Here is a 17,746-nt window from a genome sequence, read left to right as displayed (position 1 = left end):
GATGCACACATCCTTCTGCATAGTGATATGTTTGGTGGCTGTAGTTCAATAGAAAGAAAATAGTTCCTACATGAAACTGCTCACAAGGATTGAGGATTATCTTGAGTAACTGTTTAAGGTTTCCAGAAGAGTGACATTGCTGTTAAATTTTTCAAATGTATTTTCTGGCACTTTGAGCATCACAAGCTGGGTGCCATCTCCATTTACTGGAGAGAAGGCAGACATCTCCAACACTCTGCAACTCACACCAAAACAATCTAGACTGATAAATAGCAGTACAGGTAAGAGGAAAATTTGTGTTTCTGGATTTCCCTTTGATTGAAAAAAGAACCTGATACAATTAGATAAATACAACAAAGACGCTGCTCCAAATGACACTTCAAATTGTGAAATTTAAACTACAACAGTAGATCATGATGGAATATTTGCATTGGTTTCTCCAAGATGAGCCTCAAAGTCATCCTTACACTTCTTTCAGTCACTCCATCATGTGTATGTGGATCAAAATAAAGCATTTAAGACTGTCACATTCTGCACAAAAGGCCTTTTTCTCAGACGACAGTAGAGAAAGCATAGGTAGAATAGAAATAATAACATTTCAGGTTCATGTTATAAGTGATACCTGTGTCAAAATGTCTGTGAAAAAGGCTTATTTACTGTCACTGTTTATTGCAAAGTAATCTATATTTGATAAGTGACACAGTAAGTAAGCTTTATGTATTTATGTTTCTGCAAACCCAGTTTACCTCCCTATAAGATAAGCATTTGAAATGCCACAATGACAATCAGACAAAATAAAGATGTCAAATGTTTTATTTATTATGGACACTGCCACATGTCACTGATAGTGAGGCTGGTGTTACATAATTATAATGTGTACAGATGTGATGAAACTGAGACAGAGGAGAAACAACATTAACAACAGAACTAAGTTATCAACAAGCAGTTAAACTGTCACGAGGGATGTGTACTTCACTGATAACTGGGCAGAAGGATGTGATAATGTTCTGACGGCAGGAAATCACAGTCATTTTAAAGTCCTTTAACTTCACATGAGCATCGTGTATTTTATTAATGTCACCTTGTGCTTCAGCGAGATCTGCAACGATACAGCTGTCAACATTTTAAACCAACATCATCCTAAGAGATGACGACCATTTCATTTAAAAAATAGAAATCATCCACATCATGTACATGGGAAAGTGTCAAATGTGAAAATATAGACAGCAAAAAAACAACAACAGACAGACACAAAGAAAGATGGACAGAAGGACAGAGCAGGTGTGTACAGAAGTTTTAGAATGTGAATCATCTTTCAGCTTAATCAAACTTATCAGTTAGTCTGCTGCTCCCCGTTGGTGAACACTGACACAGCAGAGATTTCTTCACAGTTAGAACAACATTGTGCTGCTGATAAAAATCAAAACAATTCAGCCAGGGAAGAAGACAAAATCCTTTTAGGTGGCCGGTTTTGACAAATAGTTTTAAAAGTCATCAATAAATGAGCAGCATCCAAAACAGGATACTTTCCAGTGTCCAATCACCAGTTAGGACCTACGAATGTAAAACACAAAGAGAGAGACAGAGGGGAGGTCAGAGAAATTCAGGTCACAGGCAGAAATAATAAAAGAGGATTGGACTGGTGTGAATGGAGAAAGAGGAGGTGAGAAGATGGGATTTGGACCAGCTCAGGTATGATTAGAAGCTGATCCGCGGGGAAACACTCCTTAAAACAGTAACGTGTCAGCAGGTCAAAAGTCAAGGAGAATATTCCGCTACCAAACCGACCTATACGCAAAGCTGCCAGAGTAAAGAGTCTGTTACACAACGGGAGCAAAAAGAGTTCAACACAGAATAAACCTGACTAAATGTGCCACACTGAGCCTGAGATAGTAGCTGCATGCAGGGTGGGACTAGAATACCTTTAAAGTCACTATTAAATAAACAAATGCATAAGTGAATAAATATGCCTATGAAATAAATAAATGGGGTTTTAAAATAAATTTTAAAAAATGTGAATTATGAAATAAAAGTTCCTTGAAATAATAAATATGACATTATAATTATATCATATAAAAGTCCCCTTAAGAAATAAAAGTGAGTCCCCTGAATTAAATAAACAAATAACTGAATGTCCCCCAAAATAAATAAATGTGGAATGAGAATTAGTACCCCAAAATAAATGTGAAATTATGAAAAAAATGTACATAAATAAATGTGGAACTATGAAATTAAAGTCCCCTGAGGTAAATTTAAGGTTTTTCTGAAAAAAATACTGTTTTAAAATAAAACCTCATTTATTTATTTATTTACTGACCACATACACTTTATATTTCAATATTTACATTTATTTAAATATTTACTATCTATTTTTTGTTTTGTTTCAGGATTTACTTCATAGCCATTTTCTTTATTTCACAGGTATATTTATTTATTTGTTCAATACTGACTTGAATGGCATTCCATAGGACTGAGCTGCCAATCAGAGTATCAATAGTTTGAGTTGTGGCTAAATAAAATACTGGGCCCGTATTCACAAAGATTCTCAGAGTCCTCTCAGAGAGCTCATAACTCAGCCTAAAAATTCCTAGCAAGGAATCTTAGCTTAAGAGTGATTCAGGAAGTTTCTGAGAGCAACTCTGAGCAAGGAGGGAACAGAAACTTTTATCTTAGTGAGGAGGTGTGGTTGACCCCGTTGCTAGGTATGACGCAGTCTTTTAAAAGCTGTGATGTGTTACCAAAAAAAATAAAAAAATGCACTCCTAGTAATGAATGGACAGTGAAATGAACCGATCATAGAACTTAGACTGTAGGCTATTAAGAAATGTGTAATCGTGAAAATAATTTTATGTCATGATGATGAAACTCACGCTCAAACTCAAACGCTTCAAAATGTTTGAACGTACCTCATTCACATGCCGATTATTATATTGATTTGCTTATTGTTATGTTTACTCACCATACTGGTAATTTTACTACTTAATCTATTTGATATTAATGGTGGACGCAGACTCAGCTGTCAGCAATTACTGTGATTGCTGGCCTCCTTGTATAAAGCGGTTTGATTTGGCAGAATGACCAAAACAATGAACAAAATGGAGAAAAAAAGAACGAGAAAGCAGAACTGGACAGAAGAGCAGTGCCTGCTGTTGGCACAGCTCGTGGAGGAGAACAACGGAGTTTTAAGAGGGAAATTCGGTCCCGGGATCACGGCACAAGGGAAGAGGCAGACTTGGGAGCGCATTGCCCGACAAATCAATGCGTCGTTCCCTCTCCTTTTTTCGCACAAGCAATGAGTGTGAGAAGCGCTGGTACGTGCTGCAATCCAAAACGGCCGTTATTGCGTTACTACGCTGGGTGGGAAAAGTAAGCTCATCCCTGATGAGGTCAACCACAAACATTATCCCTGCACAATCAAGCCGGTAGCGTCTTATTAAATCACTGTCGTCAGAGAATATCTCTCCTTCCTCTCTGTGTTTCCGCCATCTTCTCTGTTTAAGACACTCTTAGGCTTCTTAAAAGTCCTCCTCCCTCCTCTTAACAGTTTTTCACCTTAGGAGCTCTCTTAAGGCCTAAGATGCTTTGTGAATAACTTTTATCTTACCAAGGGAAAATTCTAAGAAAAATCTTAGAATTCCTCAAATTCTAAGATGTTCTTAGAATGACGTCACTAAGAGCTACTTTTAGTCTTAGGATTCTTTGTGAATACGGGCCCTGATGATTTCTGCAAGCTTTGTGCTGCAAGCCTTAAATTATTAACCACTTGGGGTTCACTTGGAGCAAGAAACAGGCAGTGAACACTGATGCAACATCACCTTTTAAGTTTATATGTTGAACATGTAAGGAAACAGTGGCATCCAGCAGTTATCGAGCAACTTGATGATTCATTAAGAGTCTTTGTCCACCTGATAAATGTTAGTCCAGTATTCTCTCTTTTAGCTCTGTTTTTGGTCTTTGCCAACTCCTGAGGGAAACATCTGTCTCTTTAGCAGATAAATGCTCCACTATGTTCACTGGCTAGTCTCTAACTGTGTCTGACTGCTGTTTGCTGCTGAGCAGGTGGTGCATGGTGGCTTTTTACAGCTCTTTCCCCGAAGATGAGGCCAAGAAAGTGGTGAGAGTGAACCAGGACAATAAAGGTTCAGACAGATAAACAATGAGCTGAAAGGGGTGTTGAGTTACCTGCAGGGTTGTTGCGGTTGTTCGGTCGCCTCATCGGTCCAAGTCGATTGATAGGGCGATTGTTCCTACGTTGGGAGGCAGTGTTCGGCCTGAAGGGAGCTCCTCCTCTCCTTGGTCCCTAAAGAAAGAGAGAAAGGTTTAAGATTAATTCACATGCAGTCTGAATCAGATGAATCACATGGCAGAAAAGTCACAGATCTCTCTGACTCTTACCATGTTGCCTTCTCGCCTCCTGCCTTGCTCCTCTGGCCAGTTGGAGAATCCTTCATCTTCCATGTGAGACATTTCGTCCTTGTCACTGTACTCTAAACCCAGCTCGCTGACAGAAACATGAGCACAATTTACAGAAGATTTAAGTCAGTAAGTTCTTAGTGAATGAACCACACATTTTACTGACCTGTTTTATTTCTACTTTGTGTTTATATCATTTGTTTGTGAGCTGTTTTTATCCCTTGTTTCTTTTTCACTGCCGTGCAACTAATCACCATTTGGGGACAAAAAGATTGCTTGATTAATTGATATTTTGTCATAGTTTAAAAAGCCCTAAATGAAAAAAAAAAAAAAAACATTACTTACTTACAGTAGCATGAATGTATAAACATGCAGGTAATGAAATTCAGTAGTGAAAGAAGTACTCTGATCTTTTTCCTTTCCCATTTTGTTTGCTGATGATACCAACATGATCTTATCACACACTGACCTACACACTCTAATAAATAACACATATGAAGAAATGGTGAGAGCTGCAAGACGGTCTCAACTCAATAAGCTCTCATTAAATGTTAAAAAAAAAAAAAAATCAAATTTGATATATTTCTAATTTTTCAAGTTTCTAACACTTGTTTTCTAGACATTTTAGTTGACCAAAAATTAAATTGGAAAACACATATCAATTTTATTTGTAACAAAATTGTGAAGTCACTGGGGATCATCAGCACAAAGTTTTGTAAATGTTTCTTGTCCCTGTTTGATTTATGGTAACATTGTAACATACCCCTCAAATCTGCATAAACTTTATTTGCTGCAAAAAGATTTTTTAAGATTGGCAACTTTCTCCAATTTCAATGAGACCACTGTTCCACTCTTCAGGAAAGTGAACCTTCTTTCAGTATGTGATATAAATCATCAGATAGATATGTGTTTATATATAAATATTATTCTTACCTTTTCCCCTACCATCATCGTTTAGCGATTTCTTTAAATTCAATTCCCAAATTCATTTCTACTAGTCCATACCCACTGAGTGCACAGTTGCCCACGTACAGTTGTTCCTCATGAGGAGAGGCATCTCTGTGCAAAGTTTCATGTCTCTTCGACATACAGTACATGAGATATGCCCGTTCAAAGTTTGCAATTTCAATCGGTTGCTATAACACCCCCTTTGGCCAATTGATGTAATATTGCTTCATTCACATCCTCCCATGACCCTCTACCACTGTGCCAAATTTCACATGGATTGACCAAGTCAGTGAGGAGAAAAACGTGGAACAGACACACAGACAGACACATCCACAGACAGAGTTTTCGTCATTATATAGTAAGATAATACTAGACAGGTTAATCAGCTCCACCATCTTTTTTTTTTTTTTTTTTACAAAACATGGCCAGTTCTCCCTTAGGTATCGTGGTGTACAGATTTAGTACACCAAAGTATATGTTCTCATGAGCTCTTTATCATTTCATTACATTTAATTCATGATTTCTAATTATTTCTTGGCTTGTATATAAATATATTTTCCCCCTTTTTTTTACGTATTTCTTGGATTTTACTGGATTACTTTTCACTGACTGCTCAGTGTGCTTGCTGCTTTCATTTATCTTTTGTTGTATTTTTCTGTATAATGTTATTTTGGTTTTTGTTTTACTTTTCACTTTTTTTGTCGTTGTCTATCTTTTTCCCTAAGTTCAGGGGAGGTCCATTTGTATGAGTCTGTGGCTTCTTGACCTCTCCTGACACATTTCTTATTTTTTCTTTTTTACTATTTGGATTTTATGTAGCTTTATGTGTGTGCAAATTAAATGATATAATAAATAAAAAAATACAATGTAACTGTACTCCATCACAAGTCAAAGTCTTGCATTCAGAATGTTACTGTCTTAATGCACTGTGCTCTTGTTTAAGTCTTTCCTCCTTCAACTCACTTAAAATGTTTACTACCATAATGGTTACATCTAATAAACAGCAATAAGGAGTTTAATCTCACCTGACTGGACCCAGGGGGTGTTGTGACATGCTGTTCCCTGATATTGTGACTTTAACCCCCTCCAGCCTCTCCTGTCTCCTCCTCTCCAGGTCGTGCCTCAGATCCCCCGGGCCTCGAACCGGCTGTTGTCACATCATTGAAAATCATCCATAAAGACGTTTTTTAACTAGATAACAGCAGCTGCTGTCAACAGTCTCCACAGGTTGCCAAGTGTTAAACAAAGGGAGGTTTATTTACCTGCAAGGGTCCCAGTCTGGTGAACAGAGGCTCATCGTCTTCATCAAGCAGCGAGTTCATGTTTAAACTGAAGCCTCTGTAGAAAAAGAAAGTCAGAGAGGAAAATAAACATTATCTTTACTGATTCAGCACCTTTTAAAACAAAGATTAAACATTTAAAAACTAGAAACAATAATACCCAGTAAATAGTAAAATTTAAGTACAAAAATATAAAGTATGTTAAAAGAAATAAAAATTAAGAAAATGGTTAAGACACATCCGTCCTGTAGAATTAAATCTAGGAGTTACATTGCTCAAAGAGGCCCTGACTATAAAAGCACAACCACAGGAAATCTACAGGAGGATCTCAGGCAGAAAGACACTTATCTTTCTTTGACAAGCATCTACTCACTAAATTACTCCTGCACCTTTTAGTGCACAATATTAACTTGTTAATATATTAACTTGTTAATATTGTTAACAACAAACTTAATTTTTTTTTGCTGTTGTTTGCCTAGTTGATCACACATACTCAAGTTTGTCTTGACGGGATTATGATTACAGGATGTGAACATGCACCACCATTATAAACACTTTGATCACCAAAAACAATAAAACCCGTAAATCACCCTGCAACATACCGGTTCGAACTGAACCTCTCGTCCAACGTCAGCTCCTCTGTCTCCTCTTCAAGGTAGCCGCCTTTTTGGGGCGATGAGAATCGCTCATTCAGGGTGACCCCACCATCTCTGAAATACTGCTCTGTGAACGCAGACAAGAAACATTAACAATTTAAATATGTCCAGTATTTGTGGTATAAAGACAATCCAATCAGGGTCCTGGAGTTTCTCTTTATATACTTGGCAAAAGAAAAAATCATTCTGTAAAGCAGTGGAACACTTTATCAGGGCGTTCTGCACATTATGACACAGGTTAATAGCACTTACCAACTGTGGTCATCAGATTATATACTGATCATACATATAAAATCTATCATTTTCGAACTGATTTTGCTGCTGCAGTTGTAGTAGAAACCAGTATAAGGCCTGTAATCAACTGTAAAGCCACATCATATATAGATCTTTGATAGTGTAATATGCCTGTAAACTCAAGACTGTATTTGTGTGGCTGTAGATTAGATATAGCATGTGTAATCAGGGATCTGCAAAGCTTCCTTTTAGACTGTTTTTGTGCAACAGAGTACATGCAGGCACATCCTATATTAAGTTCATATTGCATACAGAGAGTTGCCTTTCTTTGGACAAGCAAAGCTGTTATAGGTGACTGATTAATACTAGGGATGTCCCGATCACATTTTTTTGCCCCCGAGTCCGAGTCCGAGTCATTTGATTTTGAGTATCTGCCGATACCGAGTCCCGATCCGATACTTTGGCAATGCAGTAAAATTTTTTACTGTAGATTAACTGTATCATCCCACTATTTTTCTGTTCTTTGTGCTCTACTAGGGATGTAACAATATCACAATATCACAATATTACAATACTGTACCCCAATAACAAGCCCATGACATTTATTGCAGTATTGTAAGACGTCATGATATCAAAACCTCACTGTATGATAATACTACAGTAGCTCCACGGTATAATATTAATTCCATTATCCATTAGTCAACAACAAGAACATTTGGTCAAAAATAAAATAGCTTATCATGCCTTTCTCAATCACCAGCCTCTTTCCCTTTATCCCTCCCTCACCTGCCTGTCTGCCCCCACCTCACTCACTCCCCCCCCCACCTCGCTCCTTCTCCCTCCCTCATTCCCTCCCTCACCCAGCTCACCTCACTCCTTCTCTCTCTCTAACTTTAAATAAATACCTGGTTCTGTATCTGCCGTCACACAACAGTTTGAGAGTGCAAAAGAGCTACATCTGAACGCCCCCCATGCAGCCCATCTTGCTTTAGACAAATAGGGAAAACCCTGACATGTATCTGATATGTCATAGGCCTATATCCGATCCCTGATCGGGATGTAACTTCCGATTCCGATCGAGTCTGAAACCACGTGATCGGCCCCGATTTCCGATCACGTGATCGGATCGGGACATGCCTAATTAATACACATTGGTGAATGACTGCCAAGATGTTCATGTGTTGCATTCCTGAGTGGACTTCTTGCATTGTGATGCTCTCCAGTACTCAGCCTGGCTGAATCAGGAAGTAAATAACAGGCTGGGTAAAGTTAAGTGTTGCGACCTTATTAGGAGATGTTTGTAAGCAGAGACCATCTGAATAGTTGAAACAGTAACTTGATCCCCTTAGGGGAGAAGATGATAGCAGGATCCTCCAGAAGGGAACTGGAGAATAGGGTGCTTGATGAAGGTGGGACTGTGGACCAGAATAGAAAGGAAGGAAGGGGGGCACTCAAAACAAAATCTAAATAAGTGACTAAAAACCAACCCACCGGGAGCGATAACTTTGCATCTTATCCCGCATCAGATCTTTGTGACTGTAATAAAGATTTTGAAGCTTCATATTTGCCTCCAAGAATCTTTTTTTTGATTGGAACTTTTGACTGGGGAAACCATAAAATCTTTTGAGATTTTCCAACACAGTAAACTGCTGATTTCGCAGCTTCCACCTGACCCCAGGAAAGTTTGATGTTTAAGCTAGTGTTGCTCTTTTCTTGAACTAGGCTGCGATGTCACTTGGATAAAAACTCTATAAACAATGGTAAATAATTTCTAGTCTTCCAACCACTTAAGTGCCACTTACATTCACCCATTCACACACACATTCACACACTGGTGGCTGAGGATACTGTACAAGGTGCCACCTGCTACTTAGTTTAAACCCACTCACACACTGGAGGAACAGCCATTAGGGGCAAGTTGGGGCTCAGTATCTTGCCCAAGGATACTTCCACATGAAGACAGGAGGAGCTGTGGATCAAACCGCCGATCTTTTGATTAGTGGACGAACCGCTTTACCTCCTAAGCGACGATCACCCTGGCATTAAATTTTGTGACTGGTACCACTTTTGTGGGAGGTCTCCAATACAAATGGGAGATCATATTCTGGTTTGTGCCTGTTTGTGGTACTGAAATTTTTAAATTCTAGTGCTTTACTTTTAGATATCTTAACACCAATTACATATACCAATATTTGTCCTCATACAGCCTGTTTGTGCTAAACAATATGCTTACCTGCATCTGCTTGAATATTTATTTATTACAACTCAATCACATTTAGTACACCTAAATTTCAACATAGTTATATATACTATTTTTCCCCCCAGCCAAACATTATGCATGCTGCACTGACCTTTGACATGGTGCACCAGTGTGATGATTTCCTGGGCAAAAGTCCCAGTGTGCATGGCACTCTCCCGGTACGTCCCAGAGTGCTCCAGCATGGGCAGGAAGTCCAGACGCTGGCGACCCACATTGACCAGGTCTAAAGAGAGCTGCCTGTCTGAGGAGTAACACAGGGAGCTGCACAGGAGAGAAAGAAGAATGAAGCCCAGTCGAGAGGTAAAACTTGTTCCCATCAAGATAAGCTCTAAATACGTACAAAGAAAATAAGTTTAATTTACTTTAAACTCACAATTTTCATTGCAATTTATGTCTATTTTCAACAGTGGGAGAACACTGCAGACCCTTAAGTAATTTTACAGTTTTTGCCTATTTTCAGTATTGTGAGAGGGCTGACAGTTATGCTACTTGATTTGTTTTGTATGGACATATAAACATCATGGTTAACTGACAATGGCTGAACTACTACTTCGAAAGTCTCAATGCCACTAATTACTGTGGCCAGCAGAAAAATGGTTTTGTCCTGAAAGACAGAATATTAATATACTCAGTGTGAGCATATATTTGTATATTTTACCAATATGAACTTGATTGAAAAAAGATCTCTTTCCCAATCACATCACTAAAAAAGAATAAATAAAGCAACATCTTTACCTTACCCAACAAACTTACCTTTGACGATTCACAAATGCTTACAATACCTACATCCTATATGTTGAATTAAAGAGGGGGATGTTCACCCTTTAAATGCACACGGAATCATACAAATTCATATCCTTTTTATAGATTTTTATAAAGGCGTAAAGTGTAAACAGAAAATTATTCCTCTGCTAGACTTTCCAAGAGGTATTATTGTTGGCATCACTGTCACAAAGACAAATCGAACTGTCTTCCATTCTCCATAGAGCCTAGACACTCCCAGTTTTCACACATACTTTGCCATTTGTGCTACTGGGGATAGTAACTGCAAAGAGCTTACATTGATTCTCTTTGGTAATTGGGGATAGCTACTGAGGAAAACATAAGCTCTAGCCTTTTAATGTTTTGGTTGCACAGTGGCTGAGGCCCTTTCTTTATGCTGTAGAGTGAGCCTTCATTTTCAGGAGACGGCACCCAGTCTCCTGAAAATTTACACTGCACACAGTGAAGGTGAGGTAACCAATCTAAAGCCGATGCTGTCATTATTATTTAGCCATTTCATTTTGCACCCAACATTTACTTTATAATGATCAGCTTAAGCACAAAAAACTTGTCTATGTCCACTTTAAAGTGAGAGCTGGAGGAGACCAAGATTCCCACTCTCTTTTTATCAGACAGGTGAGTTAAAGGCTGGGTGAAAGTTCACACTTCTTTCTTCAGACATCTTACAACCACTACATTGGGTGGTGGACTCCAGTCATGTTGTCCAACTCCTTACTTGAATACTGCCAACATTTTTCTCAGCCATCTTGTACAATCTTGATCAGCAATAACTCCTTGTGCTCTTGTTCCTCCAGGATTTGACTGATCCACTTTCAGCTTTTGAGGCCACTTGCTCTTGATTTCTTTTATGAGCAGGATCGAGGATACTGTTCATACTGTAAATTTCTCCTTTTGACAGCAATGATGACACTTTTTTCCTCCATTGATCAGAATAAATATGTATATTCATGATTACGATAACACTTCAGTTTGATGATGTGAATATTGACGGCTTCATTTTTTCCTTTCAATTCTTGAAGTTGTCCTTCTTTCAGATTAAGATCTTCACATTAATGGCTTCACAGTATCAATGACACTTCAACTTCCTCCATTTTCCAGATATGTTGATTATATCTACGTACATGATTGTCCATTTCTGATTTTCCCATCACTGATGATGCTCTAATTTCTGCTCTCTAAACACTGATATTTATCTTCAAGGCTATAATTTCATTCTTCCTTTTAACAGCGCAGATGTGCTCCAATTCATCAATTTCCCAGCATTGATAATTTGAGGTTCAATTTCTTCTTTTAAACACTTGGATATTTCTCGTTTTCACGTCATTTTGATGGCAGTTAACACGGCTGCAGTCCATACATCGAATCCATATCCAATCATCATTATGATGATAATGTTCGTGGCTTCTGTATGGAAAATGTTTATGTTCTGTGCTTTGATTTCTCCTTTCAAAAGCATTTTTTATGTTCATGGCTTCAATTTCTTCTTTTCAATGGCCTTCTTTACCAGCTATTTTCACAAGTAACTGAGATGCACAGCTCCTGCTGTTCAATGAAATCAGATGCAGGTGATTTCTTTTTTTGTTCATCCAATAGTTACTGTAGCAAGTTGGACAAAAACAAGACTCCTTAATTGTTCATGTTAGTCTAAACTTGAACGTGCATTCACACTATGGACATGCTCTTCCCTAAATTAGTTTCCGATTAAAAAGATACTGCCATTCTTCAAATATGTCTCAGTATTTGGCCAATTAAAGCAGTAGTTGATCTGCTCCATATACTCCCCTTCTTATCCACACCTTGGCAAATCATGCAAGAACATTTTTTGACCATAGTGGGTGTGTTTGTTTCCACATCCTCCACCGATAAATATATGCAGGTTCTTCTTATTTTCAAACATCAGATCTGGCATGTGGACCAACAGCTCCTGTCAAGCTCAAAGACATTCATCTTCCTGTCAAATATCTTGATTTATCCTGTTTAAATATTCCAAACACTTTAAAATCTTCATTGCAGAGCGCTTTTCCTTTAGCAACTGATTCCTTTCTCCGGTGTGCTCAAGTGATATTCCTCCATTACAATGCAGTGATGTTGCTTAATTGCCAAAACATGGACATCTTTCAATCTTTCTTTGACTTTTGTTAGCGCCGTTTGACTTCAAAGTGACATTTTTCAGGAAACAGACATTTCTTCCCTCAGTTTCAGTAGTGTTGGGCTTATATTTCCTGATCCAGCTTTACAGACCACAACTGAAGTTTCTTCAAATGAGTCAGAGAATTATAAGCACAGACTGTGGAAATCAGCTCAACCAGGAGCAAGATGTGCGGCACCAACCAGGGGTGTTTAACAGAAAACGTGCATTGGAGAGATCATCACATATACGGCGTTATTTGACAAATTGTGCCCTCCATTTTCACTCCAAAAAATGTTTTCCTTTTCTTGAGGTCTAAGACAAACCAAGAAACCACCCGACTGAGCGATGACATACTTCAACATCCGTTCAAACAGACTTTTATAAAAAGGTAATGTTTGCAGGGTGTGTCCTTTCACAGCATGTTTCAGGAAAGAAAAGTATAACAAAGAATCAACACCTGGTTCAGGCTTGTCCACATTGACTGTGTGGTGGTCCTTTTCTACAGCCAGTATGATTTTAAAGTCTTGCTTCTTCTGTGTCCTGAAACACAACGCAATGGATGGCCAGTGGTTAACACGTGGGTACATCTGCTGCCTTGTGGTGCATGGCCTTTGACTGAATCCTGCCATAACCACCTCTCATTTATCATCTTTTCCATCTGCCTCTCAGCTTGCTGATGCTTTCATTCAAGGCAACAATACTGTGTGCATTTGTCAGCCATCATTCAGATTATCCAGTGTTACCTATATTTTAATTTGTCCAAATGGTCCTCAGTAATTGTTTTTTGTCAGGTTTTCAATTCAGTCAGTGGTCTGCTTTTGGAGGAGTTGTGCTCACCTGTATCTGGCTTTGTGACTGAATACCAGATCCTTCCATTTCATCAGTGCATTAGCACAAAAGCCACACGAGAGCTGTTGGCCTGTTAATTCTCTCAGGCAAGTTTCCAGCTGGTGAGTGATTCCTCTTATTTGTGTAGAATTGTACATGAATGATTTGCAAGTGATGCCAGCTTGTTTGTAACATCACTTTCCCAAAGACTCTCCAAAAACTCTTCAGTAATGTATTGTTCAACAGGAGTTTGATTTCTTCATGTGTGAACTTTTCCTGTGCTTCTACAGTAAAAGTAAAGCAGCATGTGACTCTTCCTGGTGTCAGTCCACAAATAATCTGAAAGATGCTTGTCTCACAGTATGCGTGAGAGAACACATTTCAAGAAGAGGCACAAAGTGCAACAGAATCTGGTTCGATGAAAATGTATGTTCTGTCAGGGGATTTTCAACATGCTTGCACATTTCTTGATTCTTCCTTCAGCAACTTTCCATGTGCTCTGAAAAAAAGTGTGAACTTTCCCCCTCACCCTTGATAATCTGATTGAAAAAATACTCTACCTGTTTTTGTTTACTGGTCGGCTCATGTCCACTTTGATGGTTAACGTTTCCTCTGAGACAACAGTCATGTTGTTGTTTTTCTGGTCGTTCCATCCTCGCTCCCTCTGACGAGGCATTTTGGGGTCCATGTCATCTCTCTGAAGGTGCTGGTCCAGACGTCCAGGCCTGTGAGGTTCCCACTGCTGAGGTTGGTCTTCTTCTACCCAGTCAGGCTCACCTTCATGGGGATCCTCATAAGAATCTTCCCTGAAGGGCTGGTCATGTGGAAGATCTTGATATCCCTGTGAGGACTGCTGAAAGCGTGGTTGACTCCTGGGTGGTCCAGTTCTTCCACCCTGCCCGCGACTAAACTGCCCTCTCGCTGGACGAGGACCACCCCTCCCCCTGTTGTTCATGACACCACCTCGATTACCATATCTCACAGGGTTTGGTCTATCTTGTGGCACAGGGTTCCGCCTAGTTTCGTTATAGTTGGAGTCTCTCCACTTATCTTGAAAATGGTGTCCTCTTGCAGCTTCCCGATCATCCAAACTGCTGTCCGACATCCTGAAACGCTCCTGAGAGGAGCCTATTGGACGGGGACTCCTCTGTCGATTAAAGTCAGGGTCAGGACCTCCGCGATCATCAAATTGTTCCCGCCGTGAAGGTTCTCTTCTGTTTGTGATGCCATGATCATGTTCAATGACAAGTGGTCCCAAGTGCCGATTGTCTCCACGGGGGAGGCTCCCCTGAGTGTCTCCTCCAAACCTATCTCTGGGTGTGTCCACTGAGTAATGCTGTTCCCCAAAGTCCATCTCATTCCTGTACCTGTGACAGCATAAGAGGATGGTTCAACAATTATTCATGCTTATTATTCAACTTCACATCTGGTTTAAAATGTATACTCTAAATTAGCTTTGAGGTCATGTCACAGTCTGGTATCACATATCTGATTTACATACTACCACCTAACATGTAGCTGTAACTCCTTCAACATTTAAAGTGCTGTTTGCATTAACAGCTAGAGTGTGTAAAACGTAAGACATGCAGATTGTTTTTAAGAATCAGAAGGTTGCGCAGAAGAAAACTTGAAGCCATGCAGACTACTAGTTAGACTAGCATTTTGTATTATGGAAAATAAGGCATGATGACAAACAGTGAGGAATTTGCTCTAAGGAAAATTAGAAAGATGAGAATCCTCTGCACTCTTCGTTTCCTTGCGACAGTGCTGGAAAGCATTTTGCTTAAAATTTACCCAAGATGAGTGGTGTCATCCATTTCTCTTCTTTGCCTTTTAAAGGGAGGGGTCCTCTCTTGATGTGAATCCTCTCTTCGCCTGTCCCTATCAGGACCCTGTGTGTTCCTCCTCCCTCTTTCCCTACCTGCTCCCGCTCTTTGGTCGTCTGACCTTGCACTGGGACTGAGGTCACTGAACCTCCCTCGACCTCTGCCCTCCTCCTCTCTCCTCCAGCCTAACCCAGGCTCTCTCTGCTGGTGGTCTGAGTGAGACCTTGGTGTCTGTGGCAATCTTTCTCTTTTCAACCTCAGAGGCGACTGTGGCGACCTCCCCCGGTTTTCAAATTGCTGGAAGAGTTCTTTGAAGCCTCCTCTGCGTTTCTCTACTTCTCCTTCTCCATCATGTGGTGGGGAAAGCCTCCGGTCATCATCAAAGCCCATCCCATCATGATGGGGTGATGGCCTCCTACGGTAAAACTCCTCCTGATTTGGATGACGTTGATGCCTAAACCGACGGTCATCTGGAAAAGGAGGAGATCTTCTCTGGCCTTCAGGGTACATGTCCTCCCTGAAGTAGTCCCAATGTTCTTCAGGATCTTCTCTGTGGCGGTAGCTCCTGTCCGACGGATTCCCGTCCAGTTCGGCAATGACTTTGTGAGGATCAAAGTCGGGTTCCTCCCATGGGAACCTCCTAAAAAGTAAATTTCAAAAAACTCATGTCACCACAAATATCAATAAATCAGCAACCACATTGTAATTTAATACAAAAACAAAACATAAACAAGTTGACTGCAGAGCATCATTTTTAAGTTTTATGTTACACACATCTTCTGGGAAACAAATATGAAAATAAAATAATGGCAATGCAATACCTGTAACGTGGTGATCTGGACCGTGGTCTTGACATTTTGTCAACCTTTAGGGAAAGTAGAGTTTTTAGTTTCAAAATTTAAGTTGCAGGCAAAACACAACTTACCACAGTACAGGCAGTTATTACTAAACTACTTTGTCTAATAAGTTATGGAGGAGAATTCTTTGCTCAATTTATTTAATGTTACAGAGCATGACTGACAGTTAAAAAACACTGTCCTATTTCTGTCAACAGGGACAAGTGTCTACCAAGGGTCACCACTACTGGCACCAAGTTTCAGAAGTTGAAATTCAGCCTAAAATAATATCTTATTTCAATAATAGAGGACACCTGTTTTAATAAGTGAATCTGAACAATCCTCAAAGTTTGAAGTTGAACAGCGGCGCGACAGACTGTAGTTATGATGTTATCTGGAGACAAATCTTTAGTTGCTCAAAAAGAAAAGATAATTTAACAACTGCTAGGAGACCATGGCTGGTTTTCTGAGATACAAAGGTATTTTCAGTTTTCCCAAGTTTTTTCACCGTCGTTTAAATAGAGGTTCACTACAAAACTGGTCAAAGCTAGTTTTTTTTTTTTTTTCATTTTTCGCCATTAAGGTCTTTTTGTGGGGGAATGTAAGGGTCCATTGCACAGCACAGCCCCATGATAAATAAAACTGACTTGACTTGATTTTATTATTGCATAAGTTGTTTAAATTGTATTTCCAAGTGACCTTTAATAAAAAAAATAACTCAATGAGGCATTTAAGTCATTGCTTGACAGGTTTGAGGAGTTTGGTTTCAGGTAATGTTATCACAGCGGAAACATAAATACATTTGCCATGTTGTGCTATATACTAACATAATAACATACTCTTGTACGATATCAGACAGAACTGTCAAATCGTTTCAAGTCAACTCAGTGGGGTGGGCGGATCCCAAGGTCTGGACCACATTAAATCTCCAGTGGCTCAGATTTAATGTCCAAAGCCACGGTAATAATACAACAAAGGACAATTTATGAGCGTTAACTTCTTTCACGACGACATGTGAAATATTACGTTAATTTTGAATTTCATTAACAAACAAATGTTGTTACTTAACTTACCCATAGCTTAACAAATGCCTTTAGTGAACACACAAACTAACTTTAGCTACACGCCCTATTAAGTTTAGAGGGTGATTGTCCTTACCATGACATGGGTGGTGCCATGGTAGTGATTATATTATATTATACTCCAAAAACCATCAAAACATGATCAAAATCTCAAAAAAATAATAAAATAAAGCTAACTGCTAACTGGCTAACGCTAAAGCTAACTGGCAACTAGCTAAGGTTACGCAGTTGTCTTACCTTCGTCCTCGACACGCACCGGGCTACCGCGGCTAATGTTAGCTAAAACGACGACAAGTACACCAAAAAACCCAAATATACCAGTACGTTCTATAAGAATAGTACCCTATTTGCTATCAGATATAAACCAAAATTAGCTGCACATGTCGTGTTTTTCATTAAGTGTGTAAGAAAATGGCTGTTGACCCGCTAACAGCCCATGCAGAGATGCATCCATAGAACCGCCGCATGA

General features: G+C 39.3%; 1 protein-coding gene across 1 annotated transcript; it reads right to left on the bottom strand.

Annotated features, from left to right (window-relative positions):
• Positions 1 to 795: 795 nt before the first annotated feature.
• On the bottom strand, positions 796 to 17,651 carry LOC117264500 (uncharacterized). Its single transcript, XM_033638494.2, has 11 exons — positions 17,515 to 17,651; positions 16,181 to 16,224; positions 15,328 to 15,999; positions 14,094 to 14,900; positions 9,883 to 10,052; positions 7,244 to 7,364; positions 6,624 to 6,699; positions 6,387 to 6,508; positions 4,396 to 4,501; positions 4,183 to 4,300; positions 796 to 1,554 (listed from the first exon to the last, which is right to left on the bottom strand). The coding sequence occupies exons 2-11, from the start codon at positions 16,213 to 16,215 to the stop codon at positions 1,541 to 1,543; spliced, it is 2,241 nt and encodes a 746-aa protein (XP_033494385.1). The 5' UTR covers positions 16,216 to 16,224; positions 17,515 to 17,651; the 3' UTR covers positions 796 to 1,540.
• Between the last annotated feature and the right edge of the window lie 95 nt (positions 17,652 to 17,746).

This window comes from Epinephelus lanceolatus, chromosome 20 (genome assembly GCF_041903045.1).
Source record: "Epinephelus lanceolatus isolate andai-2023 chromosome 20, ASM4190304v1, whole genome shotgun sequence".
In the NCBI taxonomy this organism is placed as follows: Eukaryota; Metazoa; Chordata; class Actinopteri; order Perciformes; family Serranidae; genus Epinephelus; species Epinephelus lanceolatus.
The sequence above is the reverse complement of the archived record's forward strand: the minus strand, read 5'-3'. Positions and strand labels throughout refer to the sequence as shown.

Bases quoted from the DNA above. Each gene is read 5' to 3' on its own strand.
- LOC117264500 (XM_033638494.2), bottom strand. From the start codon at position 16,215: ATGTCAAGACCACGGTCCAGATCACCACGTTACAG. The intron at 7,365-9,882 runs GTCAGTGCAGCA...CTGCGTTCACAG, and splicing joins ACTGGTGCACCATGTCAAAG to AGCAGTATTTCAGAGATGGT. The intron at 6,509-6,623 runs GTAAATAAACCT...ATGTGACAACAG, and splicing joins CCAGACTGGGACCCTTGCAG to CCGGTTCGAGGCCCGGGGGA.